This window comes from Arvicola amphibius, chromosome 6 (assembly GCF_903992535.2).
Source record: "Arvicola amphibius chromosome 6, mArvAmp1.2, whole genome shotgun sequence".
NCBI classification, from domain to species: domain Eukaryota; kingdom Metazoa; phylum Chordata; class Mammalia; order Rodentia; family Cricetidae; genus Arvicola; species Arvicola amphibius.
The window spans coordinates 19,833,111-19,850,269 of NC_052052.2; the positions used below are offsets into that span (position 1 = coordinate 19,833,111).

A 17,159-nucleotide genomic window follows, 5' to 3' on the forward strand; every position below is an offset into this window, starting at 1 on the left:
GCTCACCTTTAATCTAGGCACTCCAGAGGCAGAGGCAGAGGCAGGTAAGGTCTGCTCTGTGAGTTCAGGGCCAGCCTGGTCTACAGAGTGAGTTTCAGGACAGCCAGGGCTACACAGAGAAACCCTGTCTTAAAAAGAGAGGTGGGTGGAGGGAGAGAGGAAAGAGAGAGCGAGCTGAGGAAGCCATTAGGAGCAAGCAGGCCAGTAAATTGTGTTCCTTTATGGTCTCTGTATCAATCTCAGCTGAGTGTGATCCCAGAGCTGTAAGCTGAAATCAACCCTTTCCTCCCCAAGTTGCTTTTGGTCACGGTGTTTTATCACAACAGTAGAAACTTTAACTAAGAAAGGATTCGATTTTAGGGATGAGGAGCAACGTCAAGGGGATTAAGTCCTTACCCAAGAATTCCCGGGGCGTTAGCGAACGCAGCTGGGCAACTACCAACAAGGCTGACGGGGCGTGGCCTCAGGGGTGTGGCATATGCTGGGCGTGGCTTCCGGGCTCTCCACTGCTAGCAGCGGTCTTGTCTGAGCGCTAGCCTACGACCATGGAGCCCGTGCCGCTGCAGGACTTCGCGAGCCGCCTGGACCCCGCCTCCCTTCCGCGCGTGCTGCGGGTCTGCTCCGGAGTCTACTTTGAGGGTAAACGGGCCCTGGGGGGAAGCAGCCAGGCATGGTGGATCATGTCTATAATCCCAACACTGAGGAGCTGAGGCAGGAGGATTGGCACGAGTTCGAGACTACTAGCCTATCTAGTGAATTCCAGGTCAGTCTGGTACAGAGTGAGACCCTGAGGAAGTTGGGGTCTGAATTCCGACGCTGCCTCTTGCCCGAGCTTTATGAGTTCACACCAAAAACCACCTCCCTGCACCTCGGTTTTTGTCCCATGGGTGAGGTAGCCCAGGAACTGGGTGGCAGCGAGGCAAGGACAACCTGAGCAACCTAGAAAATTCTGTCTCAAGCAACAAGAACAATTATAACAATAGATAGATAAATAAGTCAATAGAGATCACTGGCCCACTATGCTAGACTGCTAGACTTGCCTTTTTAATTTTTAACTTTTTTGAGAGAGAGAGAGAGAGAGAGAGAGAGAGAGAGAGAGAGAGAGAGAGAGAGAAAGGGAGGGAGGGAGGGAGGGAGGGAGGGAGGGAGGGAGGGGGGAGAGATTTTTGTGTCATAGCCCAAGCTGGCCTCAAACTTGCAGTGATCCTTTTGCCTCTGAATGCAATTGCCATACCTGACTTGCTGTTGCTCCTTTTTCTTCTCTCTCCTTCCCCCCATTTTCCCCTTTTCTCATCTTCTCTTCCCTTCTGCAGGGATCAACCCTGTGCTCTGAGCTCCAACCACTGAGATACATCCCAGTTCCTATAAGCACCAGATCAGCCCTCTCGCTGGGCTCTACGCTCCTAGCCTTCTGTCTCTTAGGCTCTCTGCCCACTAGATGGTCGGATCATTTTATTTCTCAGCTTGAATGGTCCTTCTTCCAGGAAGCCTTCCTGCTTTGCCTTGCACACCTGCTTCTTGCCCACAGCTTTCCTGGTTCACAGCAGAGAAGAGACGGGCACGTCAGGGACACAGTCACCAGTTATGGCTCAAAACAGCAAGTGGCCAGGGACTGACCACTTGGGTAGGGGGAGGAGGAGAAGGGATGCCCTGGACAGAGACCCGCTTGGCTGTTCTGTGGAGGGAGGAACCATAGCCCTCAATGAAAAGAGGGAGACAGAGCAGAGTGGAGGGGGATGCCGGGATGCAGGTAGAACAAGCCTACTTCATCCTGCTCTCCAGAGTGAGGGGAGGGGGATGCCGGGATGCAGGTAGAACAAGCCTACTTCATCCTGCTCTCCAGAGTGAGGGGACCTGGGTCTGCCACAGCAGCTGCCAGCAAAGTGTTCTGATGGCCAAGTGGATTCTAGACTTCACAGTGGGTCCCTCAGGTCTCTTGGAATCTGATGGGTCCTGAAGCAGTCGTCTGGGGTCTGTTTGTCCTTTCCCAAGCCCAGAACATCCTCCCAGCACCCCTTGCTCACCTCTGACACAATACTTGAGTTTCCTCATTTGGTCTGCCCTGGGAAGTGGTGGCAAGTGACACAAGTTGGGGTGATGTGGACTGGAGACGTGTCACAGGTTGTGGGTACGTAAAAAAAAATTACGTGGATGGTAGATGGCCGCAGGGGCAGGGCAGGGCAGTGTGGTGGAGGAGCCGACCATGTGGTCAGGAATCCCAGATTTGGAGGTAAATACCTGGACTTAACACCCCAGGTTCTACCTCCTGCTGCCCTTCCCTCCCACTTCCACATTCCCGTGATGTTGGACATGGAACCCGGTTGTATATCCTAGACGGTATCTAGCACGAGCTAACATTCTTCGTCCTTGTTCTGGTTTAAGACAGGCTCTTCCTGTGTAACTCGAACTTCTCCTGCTTCAGTTTCCTGAATGGTGTGGCTATAGACAGATTTCGTCACAGCCGACCTTGGGAACTTGTTTTCACATTTATTTATGTATTTATTTATTGATCGTGTGTAGGGAGCATGTGCATGCCACAGTTTGCGTGTGAAGGTCAGAGGACAACTTTCGGGAGTCAATTCTCTTCCACCATATGGGACTTGGGGATGAAAGTCTTTTCCTGCCAATCTTTTGCTGGCCCCTTTTTGATTTTTTTTTTTTTTTTTGGTTTTTTCTTCTTCTTTTTTTTTTTTTTTTTTTTTTTTTTTTGGTTTTTCGAGACAGGGTTTCCCTGTAGTTTCTAGAGCCTGTCCTGGAACTAGCTCTTGTAGACCAGGCTGGCCTCGAACTCAGAGATCCGCCTGCCTCTGCCTCCCAAGTGCTGGGATTAAAGGCGTGAGCCACCACCGCTCGGCCCCTTTTTGATATTTTTGAGCCAGGGTTTCTTGTACCCCAGGCTGGCCTAGAATTCTGTTTTTAGCCAAGTTCTTGGTCTTCCTCTTTACGGATCATTTGGAGGAGCTGACACCCCTTCTTTGAGTTTTCATTTTTAGGAAAGAGAAACTGCTCTCTCACTATTTATGTAGCTGAGGGAAATTGCTGGGCCCTGTTCCCCTAAGGGCAGTCATGCATCTTCAGGGCAGTGAAGCATCAGCAGCAGTTACTGCAGCGCCAGGTATATATAACTCCGCAGCTAACACAGAGCCAGGTATATATAGTGTCCTCTGCCGGAAGGTCCACGCCCTGACGTTTGTGACAGCTGTGGGTGTTTTGCTGAGGGCGTTTTGGTGAGGTTCACACCAGCTTCTCACAGCCACGTGAGCAGCCCTGCTAGGGCTATCCTGGGAGAAGAGCTGTCAGGTGGCCTCAAGGCATTGGCACCCACAGTTTCCCATCGCCTGCCAGCCGGATGGGGACCCTGCACACGCTGCACTGTGAGCTCTTTCCACTGCATCTTCCATCCTCCAGTGTTCTCCAGGGCGTTAACCCTTTGCAGCAGGCAAGTGGGCTGCTGAACTTGGAGGTGCTCAGAACGTCAGCCTCCTCATTTTCCTCTAAGAGGAACTCACTGGGCTGGTGAGCTGGCTGGTGGGGAGCAGGGGAGGGGGATGGTCACTGCCAACCCTGCCAACCTGAATTCAATCTGCTGCTCTCGCATGGTGGAAGGAGAGAACTGGCCCCAAGAGTAGCCCTAATTTCTACACCCATGCTGTGGAATGTATTCAAGATGAACGTGACTGAAACAAACCAAAAAGTTCAAAGCAGTTCATCTGGGCTGGGGATATAGCTCAGTTGGTAGAGTACTCACGTATCATGCGTGAACCCCTCGATTTGATTCCTAGTGCTGCGAAGAACTTGGCATGGTGGGAAGCTGGAGAGATGGCTCAGCGGTTAAGAGCATTGCCTGCTCTTCCAAAGGTCCTGAGTTCAATTCCCAGCAGCCACATGGTGGCTCACAACCATCTGTAATGAGATCTGGTGCCCTCTTCTGGCCTGCAGGCATAGACACAGACAGAATATTGTATACATAATAAATAAATAAATAAATAAATATTAAAAAAAAAAAACAAAAAAAAGAACTTGGCATGGTGGCACACCACCTGTCTTTCAAATACTCAGGAGGCAGAGGCAGGAGGGTCAGAAGTTCCATGTCATCCTTGATATAGAGAGTTCCAGAGCCTGTTTCCATAATTTATAAGTAAATAAATAATAAGTAAAAAAATAATCAAAGCAAGCAAACATGCACCTCACTCATTTGAAGTCAAAAGCGGGGAGCTAGAAGAATGAGGTACCCACCTGGCCCTCTGTATCTACCTAGGGCCTCCCTACCCTGAGCCTGATTTTGTAACTGTCAAAGGGAGTTGGGGTTCACAGGGTTGTTGACTGCTTCTTTGGTAGAACCCACCCTCAGAGGCTGCAGTGCTGTTGAAAGTGGACCAGCGCTGATTACACTCACTTTAGGAGGCTTGAATTGGGAGAAAGGGCGGGCACCATGAGGACTGCCTTCCATGGCCATTGTAGACAGGGTAAGCTGTCTGAGAATGGCCGGCTGAGCCAGATGCCCTTTAGCAGGGAAAGATAAGGAAGAAAACTGAGACCACAGTTGGGGGTAGAGTACTTATGTATATGCATGGAACCCCGGGTTCAGTCCCTAGGACTTTGAAAGAGAGAGAAAGACACTCAAGGCAGCAGGGACAACCGAGCAGAGTTTAAGGAACAGGTCACAGACCACCCAGGGCTCATCCTTGGCCAGAAATATAAACCAAGTCTGTGTCTCCACAGGTTCCATCTATGAGCTTTCTGGGAATGAGTGCTGCCTCTCCACTGGGGACCTGATCAAGGTCACCCATGTTCACCTCCAGAAGGTGGTCTGTGAAAACTCAGAGACGGGTCAGGCCTTGGAGCTCAACCCCAACTTCTCAGGTAAGGCGTGCACCTCTGCCTGCCCACCTGCCCTGGCATCCGCTAGGCCTCTCTTCAGTCACTTGTGGGTGGGTTTGCCACACCCAGCATCATTTCCGCCCCTCTGGCTTTGCATAGCAGGATGGCGTGTCTATTGTTCCATAGCTGCAAGGCCAAGGATGCATTCAGGGGGCATTTGAGGATGCCCTGTGCCTGGCATGGCCCTGGCCTCTTCTTATCACGTCTGCCTCCAGACCTCCAGGGTTTGGTCTCTGTTTGCTCACACATCTTCATCAGACATCGACCGACACCAATGTGTGCCAGGCCCTCTGGAGAGCTGGGTGTGTGGACTCAGGATGAGCTAGGCCCTTCTGGGGTGGCAGTGAGAGAGGGCAAGGGTCCAGGAAGCACCCAACTCAGGGGGGCGGTGCTTGGCCTCCAAGGTCTGCAGATCCAGGAGCAAGAGGTGGTCCTCAGATAAGGGAGTGTGGTATGTGACCATCCGGTGCCTAAGAAATCCCAAGGGGAACAGGTGTGGTGGCACAGGCCTGGATTCTAGCACAGGGGAGGCAGAGGCTGCCCAGCAGGAATTCGAGGCCAACCTTAGCTACATATGGAGTCAGTGTAGGATGCATGAGACGTGGCACATGAAGTCTTGGATCCTATCCCAGCACAATGTAAACCAGCTGTGGTGTGGTGGCACATGCCTGTAATCCCAGAATTTAGATAGTGGAGGCAGGGGGAGCAGAAGGAGGTCTCAGGCCTGGGAGACGATCAGCAGCCGACGCTTGCTGCCAAGCCTGATGATTCGAGTTCAATTTCTGGAACCTGCCTGGTAGAAGGAGAGAGTGACTCCTACAAGGAGGCCTCATCGGACTTCCACACATGTGCTGTAGCATGCACATGCGTGCATACATATACTAGGTACATGTGATCTCTTTATTTCATTTTCTTTTTGAGACAAAGTCTCACTGCATAACCCTGGTTGGCCTGGAACTCCCATGTAGATCAGACTGGCCTCAAAGTCATAGTGATCTCCTTCCCTTTGCCTCCTGAGTGTTGGGACTAAAGGCTTAAATATATCCTTAAAAAAAAAAGACTTATTTATTTTATATACAACATTCTGCCTCGATGTATGCCCACAAGCCAGAAGAGGGCGCCAGATCTCATTACAGATGGTTGTGAGCCACCACGTGGTTGCTGGGAATTGAACTCAGGATCTCTGGAAGAGCAGCCAGTGCTCTTAACCTCTGAGTCGTCTCTCCAGCCTCAAATGTACTCTTTTTTGATTTTTTTTAAAAGTAAAGATCTCTTTGAATTTCAAGGCCAGCCTGAGATCCATTAGACCCTGCCTCAAAAGCAAGGCAGCCAAGCAAGCAGAAAAAGTAACTCCCGAGGGGTTCATTATTATGGAACAGGAGGTGTGCTGTCTGTGGCTGGGAGCAGCCTGGGTGGAAACCATGATGCCACCGGCCTCAGCTTCCTTCTCTATTATGAGCCCTTGGACTTGATGTGGGGAGGTCACACGTGTATATATAGAGTAGAGGAGGGGCTAGCACTGAGCAGGTGCATCCTGAAGGCACACAGGCACGTACACAGCGGAGGCGGGAGGTGAGCAGAAGTGGATCCTCTGGGTTGGACTGACTGACACACTTTCTCTTGTGAAAGTGCTGAGGAGCCTGGGGCTTTGCAGAGATTCAAATGATGACTCTCCTGTGGTTTGAGAGCTCTTTCTTTCTTTCTCTCTCTCTCTCTTTCATTCTTCCTTCTTTCCTTTCCTTTCCCTTCCTTTCTATTTTATTTTATTTTACTTTACTTTTTTTAAATATTTATTTATTGCCGGGCGATGGTGGCGCACGCCTTTAATCCCAGCACTCGGGAGGCAGAGGCAGGCGGATCTCTGAGTTCAAGGCCAGCCTGGTCTACAAGAGCTAGCTCCAGGACAGGCTCTAGAAACTACAGAGAAACCCTGTCTCGAAAAACCAAAAAAAAAAAAAAATATTTATTTATTATGTATACAATATTCTGTCTGTATGTCTGCAGGCCAGAAGAGGGCACCAGACCTCATTACAGATGGTTGTAAGCCACCATGTGGTTGCCGGGAATTGAACTCAGGACCTTTGGAAGAGCAGGCAATGCTCTTAACCACTGAGCCATCTCTCCAGCCCCCTTTACTTTACTTTTTTTTTTTTCTTTTGTTTTTGTTTTTGTTTTTCGAGACAGGGTTTCTCTGCAGCTTTTTTTTTAGAGCCTGTCCTGGAACTAGCTCTTGTAGACCAGGCTGGCCTCGAACTCACAGAGATCCGCCTGCCTCTGCCTCCCGAGTGCTGGGATTAAAGGCGTGCGCCACCACCGCCCGGCCTTTTACTTTACTTTTTGAGACAGGATCTCTCTCTGTAGCCCTGACTGTCCTGGAACTCACTCTGTACACCAGGCTGCCTTTGCCTGCCTCTCTCTCCTGAGTGCTGGGATTAAAGGGGTGTGCCACTCCTGGCAAGGACTCTGTTTTTCTACAGAAGATTTCTTTGAACTCTCAAATACCTGCAACTAGACCTAACAACTATGCACACATACACACAGGTTCAACACCCACAGAGAGATGCACATATGTAGTGATGTAGCTGCGGGCCGGCTTTCCGCCACCCGGCTCCCGGCCACCAGCTAGCTTATACCCCGAAATAACAACACACAAATTGTATTCTTTTAAACACTGCCTGGCCCATTATTTTCAGCCTCTTACTCACATCTTGACTAACCCATATCAAATAATCTGTGTAACACCATAAAGTGGTGTCTTACCAGGAAAGATTCAGCATGTCTGTCCTGGTGGCTGGCTTCATGGCGACCAGTTCAGAGAGCAGAGGCAGGGCAATTGTCTGAGCCATCTACCTCACTTCCTTCTTCCTGTTCTGTCTACTCCACCCACCTATGTTCTAACCTATGAGGCCAAGCAGTTTCTTTATTAATTAACCAATGAAATCATCTGATACATAGAAGACACACCTACATCACACATACAGGCCCATGCCTACACATACACACACATTCATCCATGGGTGTGTAGATGTGTGTTTTGGGATGCTTTGGCAGTAGATTGTGGGTGTGGCACCCTTTTCCAGCTACCAGTCCCCTAGAGAACATTTGCTCACAGAACCACTTAGGGGGTCAGTGACCAAAGTCAGGAGCCTTAATTTCAGTACCATGCTGTTGTCTAACCCATGGCTTATATCCAAAGTCTACCAGCCACTCTGTGGATGCCACTGGCAGTAATCCCTCCATCCTGAGTGTAAACTCAGACAACAGCCATGTTCTGCTTTCTTGTCCAGTTCATTTTAGCCTGGAATATGTCCTTGGGCTTTCTTTGTCTTCATATGAGCATTGTGTGTGTGTGGGGGGGGGCTCTCTGTGTAGTCCTGGCTGTCCTGGAACTCACTCTGTAGACCAGGCTTTCCTTGAACTCACAGAGATCCACCTGCCTCTGCCTCCTAAGTGCTGGAATTAAAGGTGTGTGCCATCACACTAGGCCATATGGCCATTTTTTTTTGAGATAGGGTCTCACTGTGTCATCCTAGCTATTGGCTATGTAGACCAGGCTGGTCTTGAACTCACAGAGATCCAGCAGCTTCTGCCTCCTGAGAACAGGCATTAAGGGCATGCTTTAAGAATCCAGGTCAACACATATTTTTAGCACTGGGGTTGTAGCTCGGGGCCTCTCGCACACTAAGCAAGCACTCTGTCACGGAACTATATCTGTGTCCGGAACCAGCATTTCTCTAGAATGTCATTCAGTCCAGACTCCGTGATATTTTCTTGATTAGATTTGGGTGGTGAGTTTGGGACAGAAAACAACTGTTTCCAGAAGCTGGGTGATGTACCAGCCTGGTGGCAGGATGTCTGGGGACTGCAGGAGTAGTGGGTGCTCCTGGCAGACTAACTGAGGGGTGGGTGTCAGAGAGCACCTGGACCAGTAGCTCCTGGGGCTCCAATTTGGGAGAAAGAGACAATGGTGATGCCTCGGGATGGGGAGACAGACTTTGGATGTGTGGGCTTGCAGCTACAGGGGAGGGGTCTGGAGGAAAAAGGGATAGGTTGGCCAAGTTGGAGACAGAGAGAGGTCAGAAAAGTGGGAGAGCAAGGGAGGTGTGTGTGTGTGTGTGTGTGTGTGTGTGTGTGTGTGAATGTGCCCTTACTCTCTTCTCTGTGTCTCTGGTGACATCCCTGTGTCATTCCTGTTCCTCGTTATCTGTTCACACACTGTCCTCCAGCCTCCATCCATAGACCTTTGGTCTAGATGTCCAGATGCAGGCCCCAGGAGGGATGCTGGCTGGGTTGTCTGCAGAGCCTGCCCCAGCCATGGCCTGCCCGTCCCCCCATTCTTCCTCTCTCTCCTGACTCCTGTAGGGCTCTTCAGCACACTCAGCAGCCTGCAGCACTACAGGACCCTAGAGGAGCTCGTCTCTGCCGTGCCCCCGAGCCCCACACAGTGGCCCATTCACTTCAAGTCAACTGAAAAAATTGTCACAGAGGCCGGGGTGGTGCCTGTGGACAAACCATTCAGGCTTGAAGCTGTGGAGGTACACCATGGGACCCGCTATGCTCGCTGTGTCCAGGACTCAAAGACGCAGGAGGTCATCCTCCATCTGCCTCTTTCCCAGAAGGGACCCTTCTGCAGATGCAAGCCTGGTGCCCCACAAACCCTGCTCCAAATCCTGCAGGACCCAGCTATGAAGGACCTCATGTTTACCTGCCCCAGCCTACCCTGGCGCTCTGTGATCCTGAGGCCCCAGTATATGTTACAAGCCGTGATGCACAGTGAGTTCCCTGGGCAGTGGGGAGCAGAATGGCTGGGAGCTGCGCAGTTCAAAGTTACCGCCAACTCTGTGCACAGTCTGGGGGCTCCAGCTGGCTCATCCAATGTCTGCCAGGTCATAGAATACAGATGAAACAGGGAATGTGGTATAAGAAGAGACAGGAAAATAGGATAAACACACCCAAGGTACCACATGCTTTACAGAGCTGGCCAACGTTAGGTTCCACACTAGCCAGGGCTGTGGAGATGCCGTCTCAAAACTGAAAAACAAAACAACTAACTAATTAAAAAGGGGCAGCAAAGTAGCTCAGTGCATAAGAGAATTTGCTGTGCAAATTGTCCTCTGACGTCCATGTTCCCTTCGGCATGCACGCACGCACACACACACACACACACACACACACATACACACACACACCCCGATAATAAAATTATCTGTTTTTTAGAGAGCAAGAGTGGGATAGTGAGACATCTTGGCAATTAAAGGTGCTGTCACCATCAAGTGCCAGTTCCATCCCTGGGACCGGCATGGTGGAAGGAGAGACCTGACTTCCGCAAGTTGTCCTTTGACCTCTACACTCACACCGTGGCATAAACGCATGCATATACAGGTGTACAGACAGACAGACACACACACACACATACACACACATAAATAAGTGAATAAAAAACTAAATCAGAAAGTTTTTTTTTTTTAATAGTAAAATCAATAAAGGAGAAAGGGGCCAGGTGGTGGTGGCGCGGGCTTTTAATCCTAGTAATCAGGAGGCAGAGGCAGGTGGATCTCTGAGTTTGAGACCAGCCTGGTCTACAGAGCAAGTTCCAGGACAGCCAGGGCTGGACAGAGAAACCCTGTCTCAAATAAATAAAAATAAGCAAACAAACAAACATAAAAGAGGCGGGCGGGGCCTGGCTTGCTGTGGAGTTCGCGAGCCCTTGTGCTCCAGCGCTGCCAAATTCTTGAGTGAAACGCAAGAATTGTTTTTAATGAATCACTTTTTGTTTTGTTTTGTTTTTGTTTCTCTGTGTTGTTTTGGAGCCTGTCCTGGAATTAGCTCTTGTAGACCAGGCTGATCTCGAACTCACAGAGATCCACCTGCCTCTGCCTCCTGAGCATTGGGATTCAAGCTACCACTGCCTGACCCAAAAATAATTTTTTTTCAGCCCCAAAAGAAATTTTTTAAAATATTTATTTATTTATTATGTATACAATATTCTGTCAGTGTGTGTGCTTGCAGGCCAGAAGAGGGCACCAGACCTCATTACAGATGGCTGTGAGCCACCATGTGGTTGCCGGGAATTGAACTCAGGACCTTTGGAAGAGCAGGCAGTGCTCTTAACCACTGAGCCATCTCTCCAGCCCCCCAAAAGAAATTTTTTTTAACCAACTTTGTTTTTTGAGAGTCTTATGTAGCCCAGGCTAGTCTCCAACTCCTAATTCTGCCTCTGCCTCCCAAGTCAAGTGCTAGAGCATATGAATGTGATCACGCCTGTTTTTTTGTTTTGTTTCTGTTTAAAAAAAACCCTCAAACCTTTTAAAATTAGTTATCCTCTTTTTAGAGGTGCATACCCATGGCACGGCAAAGTGGATTTTTATTTTGTTTGTGGAGAAGAAATGGAAAAGGAAATGCCCTCCCAGCTCCCCTTGAAAAGGCAAGCTTGAGATCTGTTTTCCCACCACAGGGATTGTCTCTGCTGGAACCACAGCACCCCTAGCCCGGTCACCTCTTCATCCTCAGAGTTTCAACTGAAGCATCGCACGCTGACTTCCCTGACTCCCTCAAACATAGCGCACCCTATGCTACCCTTCTGCAATATTATGACCTCCTCAGTTGTTCTATTTTGAGACGGTGTCGCATGTAGCCTGGCTGGCCTTGACCTCCTGGCCATCCTGCTTCCATCTCCCTGCTCTGGGGTTGTAGTGGGTACTATCACACCCAGTTAATGTGTTTTCTTTTGATTTTTATAAGGAGTTTCCCAGAATCGTTGATTCTGTGTGTATGAGTGTTTTGGCTGCATGTCTGTGCACCACGTGCATGCAGTGCCTGTGGAGATCAGAAAAGGACATCATCAGCTCCACCTGGACCTGGAGTTATCCTGTCAGGCGGCTCACAACGTCCTGTAACTCCAGCCCCTGCAGGACCCAAGTCCCCTGCTGGCTTCTGTGGTCGCCTTTCCCCCTCATGCATATGCCTACAGGCCGTCAAAAGTCATAAAAACAAATATACAATTTAAAATTTAAAAATTAAAATTAAGAAATAAAAAGAAGTTGAAGCCGGGCGGTGGTCCCAGCACTCGGGAGGCAGAGGCAGGCGGATCTCTGAGTTCGAGGCCAGCCTGGTCTACAAGAGCTAGTTCCAGGACAGGCTCTAGAAACTACAGGGAAACCCTGTCTTGAAAAACCAAAAAAAAAAAAAAAGAAAAGAAAAGAAAAGAAAAGAAAAGAAATAAAAAGAAGTTGAAAAGAGATTATCCCGAAAAACCAAAAAAAAAAAAAAAAAAAAATCTAGTATAGTAGGAAAGTGATTGTGGGAAAGAAAAGATGAAACAGGACTCAAAGCTGGGGTGGAAGCCAGCACGGGGTGTTATGCTGTACCCCTGAACCGCCTGCCCTTCTCCCCACAGTGCGCCGCACCATCGTCAAGATCCCATCCACCCTGGAGGTGGAGGTGGAGGATGTCACCGCCTCCTCCCAGAGCATCCACTTCATCAAACCGCTCCTGCTGAGCGAGGTCCTGGCCGAGAGAGGCCCCTACCCTATGTCCACAGAGATCCTGGAGGTTCCTGAGGGCCCACCCATCTTCCTCAGTCCGTGGGTGGGCTCCCTACGCAAAGGCCAGAGGCTCTGCATCTATGGGCCGGCCTCACCAGCCTGGCAGGTTGTGGCCTCAAGCAAGAGCCGGAAGGTTCCCAGATACTTTATTCTCTCCGGGGCCTACCAGGGCAAGCTGAGGCGGAGGCCAAGGGAATTCCCCACGGCCTATGACCTTTTGGGGGCTCTCCAGCCAGGTCGACCCCTCCGGGTGGTGGCCACAAAAGACTGTGATGGGAACGAAGAGGAGAATCCCGAATTTTCTTTCCTGGCTGTGGGTGATCGGCTGGAGGTGCTGAGGCAAGGCCAGGTCTGTGGGACCCAGGGCCAGGACATAGATGTCTTGATATGCCAGCGACTGAGTGAGCAAGTCGGGGAGGAAGAGGAGGAAGAGGAGGAGATCGAGGACAAAGAACAGATTCTGCTACCCCTCTACCTCTCTGGTGGCTTTGTGGAGGAGGTGAATGACGGCCGGCGCTACAGCCTAGCAGATCTCACTGCCCAGTTCTCCTTGCCCTGTGAGGTCAAGGTGGTGGCCAAGGATGCCCGGCACCCCGCTGACCCTCTGGTCTCCTTCCCGGGCCTGCGGTTGGAGGAGAAGCTCACAGAACCCTTTCTGGTGGTAGGCCTGGACTCCCAGCCAGAAATGTGCTTTGAAATCCCTCCCCGGTGGCTGGACCTGACTGTGGCGGAGGTTGAGGGGCAGCCAGGCCAGGTGGCTAGGCCACTCTCAGTCACTAGGGTGGAGGAACTATCAGAAGCCTTCTACTACAGTCTCCGGAAGCTGCCAGCCTCTAAGAGCCAAGCTCCCCCGCCCAGGCCCCCAAAGAGCAAGGGTGTCAGTGAGCAAAAGCAGAGCGTACAGAGCTGTCAGGAGGATGCCATGGACCGCGAGAAGGTACGCACAGACCCTAACGGGGAGGGAGGGGCCGCCTGCGGTGCTCACCCAGGGTCCTTTCCTTCCTTTCTGCCTGCCGTGATTCTCTTTCAATTGTATTGAATCTGCAGCTCATTAAGTTCTATTCTTTGTACCAATTATTCGCAGCCAGGCCTCATAATCCTGGAGTCGGTCTTATTATCAGTATTTTATCATTGCAAAAATGAGGGTTGAGACTCTGACGTGCTCCCGAGGTTGGACAGTCTGGCCCTGAGTTCCCGGTCCTTTCCCTGTCACCTGCGCCACTCCCAAGTGGAGCATCATTTTGTTTTTCAGTAGCTCTTAGGATGGCTCCTGTCCTTGTTCGTTTTCTGTGGCTGTGATCAAACATCCGAACCAAAGTAGCTTAGAGGGGCAAGGTTTTAGTTCACAATTCTAGGTGATAGCCTTTCTCTGCAGGGACGTCACAGAGCAGGGCTTGAGACAGCTGACCATACCATGTCCAGCAAAGAGTGAAAGAATCCGATGCATGCATACGGCCTGCTCGCTTTCTTGCTGACTTTCTTTTTTTTTTAATATTTATTTATTTATTATGTATACAATATTCTGCCTGTGTGTATGTCTGCAGGCCAGAAGAGGGCACCAGACCCCATTACAGATGGTTGTGAGCCACCATGTGGTTGCTGGGAATTGAACTCAGGACCTTTGGAAGAGTAGGCAGTGCTCTTAACCTCAGAGCCATCTCTCCAGCCCTCTTGCTGACTTTCTTTACTTTCATACAGTATAGAGTCCAGCAGAGGGAATGGTGTCACCCACAGTGGGCTTTGTTGTCTAACCCTGGTGGGTAGTTAAGAAAATCCCCCATAGAACATACCCACGGGCCAACGTGATCTAGATAATGCCTCATCAAGACTCTCTTCCCAGGTAATTCTAAGTTGTGTCAAATTGGCAGTCAAAACTAACCAGCATAGATCCTAAATTTTTCTCTGGTTGCCTGATGGTCACAGTATTGAAACCTTCAGTGGTTCCACGAGGCATCAGGATCCTTCATGAATTGATTCCGGTCTGGAAATCAGTCTGGCCTTCCTGGGCCACCCTCTCACTACCACCAATTTGTACTCGCAACTCCAACCACAGAAGAAGGGATCTGGGTTGGCCATAGGTCTAGTATGGGCCACAGAGTTGAAGTGACCCAAACTAGACCCATGACCATCATCATCGCTCCTCCTTCAGGCTTGGGAGAGGAGAGCTGGCTCCGTTCTTTTTGTCACCTTCCTGCTGTGTCCGTAGCTTGGAGACATGTCATTTTCCAGCCCACGTTACTGTAGTCTCTCCGCCTAAGGAGAGCTGGGCAGAGTAGGGGGGGCAGAGAGCAGAAGTTCCATATCTCCAAGGCTGGTAGGCACTGCTGAATGAGCCAAGGGGAATCAAAGATGGAAGAGTGGGGATGCAGGCTCAGGCTACCCCTCTGAGCATCTTTCTTAGTGGTAAACCCAAGAAGACTTCCCCCACAAGCCCTTGTGGTAACCATTTCCTGTTTGTCTATAGCATATTTACTTGGTAGCTGACCCCACCTATTCTCACAGTACCCCTCCCCTGCACACCGTCCAACATTCTCTTTACAGCTGAGATAACAGGCGAGCCACCGAGCTCATTGTGCTAGGAGGATGACAGGGCTGGGTTTGAACTGGCCCTGACTCTCTGCCTGAGTGACCTATCCAAAGCGTGCTTTGTGAACTCAGCAAGCATACTGTTTTGAGACCTCGGGAGGCCTGAATTTATCATCATGTGGTCATGTGGCAGTGGAAGTTAAAAAGATAAGTCCTGAGGATTCTCACAAGGGGATCCTGTCCATGAGAAGCCAGGCTCAGCAAAGCAGAGCCAGTGGCACTGTCAGGAAACTCCATCTCATGGGCTTAACTGCTGATTCTTGGACGCTTTCTGATTTCTAGTTTTTTGGATTGTTTTTTGTCTTGTTTTCCTGCTCAGTCTCAAGTTATAGGACGACAGCAATCCTACCCACACTCTGAACCCAAGGCGAAGACCTTAGAAGACCTCCCCAAGGACAAGTCAAATCTGTACAGCAAGATTCCTGCCCACAAGAAAGACCTTAAGTCCAAAACCCAAGCAAAGAATTCAGGTGAGTCCTTTGACCCATCAAGCCCCTCTCCTGCCTCTGCTGGCTCTGCCAGGGGACCCTGTTGTGGTCCTAGTTTGAGAGAGAGCCAAACTTGTATGGAGTGGCTCAGGTGGGAAGGCCTTCTAGACTTTCTTCCTAGACTCCACACCCTAGCAATGAAATGAGTCCCGTCCTAGACACAGTGTCCTCCTATGACAAACAGGGACGGTAAAATGACTGCAGGCTTCAAGGAAAATGAACGGTGGTGTCTGGGCCGTAGAGTTAGGCCAAACCCTTTCCTGAGGAAGCTGAAGAGGGGAAGGAACCTGCCTAAAGACAAAGATTCTGAATAACCCAGACTTTCTTTTCTTCTTCAGCACTGGACATGAAACACAAATCCCTGAGCACACTTGGCAAATATCCTACCATGTCACCTCCCTTGCCTGACCCAGATATGGATGATCATGACTATGAAGAAATTTGATTCCTTTCAGAAAGTCATCGAAGTGCTGGGGAAGCCACATTTCCCAACTGCTGCTGCACAGGAAGTTGGCATACCAGCTAACTCATGGGAGACCTGGGGCAGTCTTCAGGGACTCAGACTCAGATGGGCATGGATTTGAAATGGGACACTGTTCCTACCTTGCTGTGGAATAATCCTTCTGTACACCCTAAATGTGCATTGCTCTCATTGATTAATAAAATGCTGATTGGCCAGTAGCTAGGCAGAAAGTATAGGTGGGGCAACTAAACTAAGGATGATGGGAGAAGGGCGGAGTCAGGTATCACCAGCCAGACACAGAGGGAGCAGATAAAAGTCCCATGCTAATAAAGGTACTGCCATATGGCAGAGTGTAAATAAGGAATATGGGTTAACTTAAAATGTAAGAGCTAATTAGTAATAAGCCTGAGCTATTGGCCAAGCATTTACAATTCATATAAGCCTCTGTGTGTTTCTTTGGGACTGGGCGGTTGGGACAGGAAACGTCTAATTACACGATCTCCATTGAGTTCCAGATTCCTGCCTCTGCCTGGTCCCAGAGGTTGCATGTGAAGCTCTCAGGCTTAGAGTTTTGATGTTCAGAGAAGCCATTTAAGTTCTGTTCACTCCGGTGCTCAACAGTTGTTCCACAACTAGGCTCAGAGAAGAATCAAAAGCCACCAGCTTCAGCACTGCCTGCCTTCTGGTAAAGGGAACTCAGTCTTCATTGCTCCACCCAGTGTTTGCCACCTCCTTTGTCTGCTGAGCCACATCTGTGTCCAGGCTCTGTGCCTGGGGACAGACAAGATTCTCATGTTTGTAGACTCCAGCTCATGATCATGATCATGGTAAATGGGCTTGTTCAAATAAATGTGAGAATTTGCTTCCAGGAACAAAGTCTTAGGTAGAACTTAAGTTATCAAAATCTGTTAGTGGAACTAAAAGAGCTAATTTTCAAAGATGGAGGGACCAGAGAGATGGCTCAGTGATTAAGAGCCCTTTGCTGCTCTTGCAGAGGACCCAAGTTCAGTTCCCAGCACCTACACCAGGTGGCTCACAGATGCCTGTAATTCCAGCTCCAGGGCATCCAGCACCTGCTCTGGACTCTGGGCATTCCACTCATGTGTACAACCCTGCTCCCAACCCCCCCACCCAAGAAATAAACCACAATTTAAAAATTTAAAGCTGGGTTTGGTGGTGTACACCTTTAATCTCAGC

The 17,159-nt window shown here is 49.9% G+C and overlaps 1 protein-coding gene across 1 annotated transcript; it reads left to right on the forward strand.

The window, feature by feature from the left end:
• The first annotated feature begins 503 nt into the window (after positions 1–503).
• On the forward strand, positions 504–16,212 carry Themis2 (thymocyte selection associated family member 2). The gene is made up of 6 exons (XM_038335520.1): positions 504–639; positions 4,723–4,863; positions 9,244–9,654; positions 12,278–13,362; positions 15,331–15,481; positions 15,838–16,212. The coding sequence occupies exons 1-6, from the start codon at positions 546–548 to the stop codon at positions 15,942–15,944; spliced, it is 1,989 nt and encodes a 662-aa protein (XP_038191448.1). The 5' UTR covers positions 504–545; the 3' UTR covers positions 15,945–16,212.
• Positions 16,213–17,159: the final 947 nt, after the last annotated feature.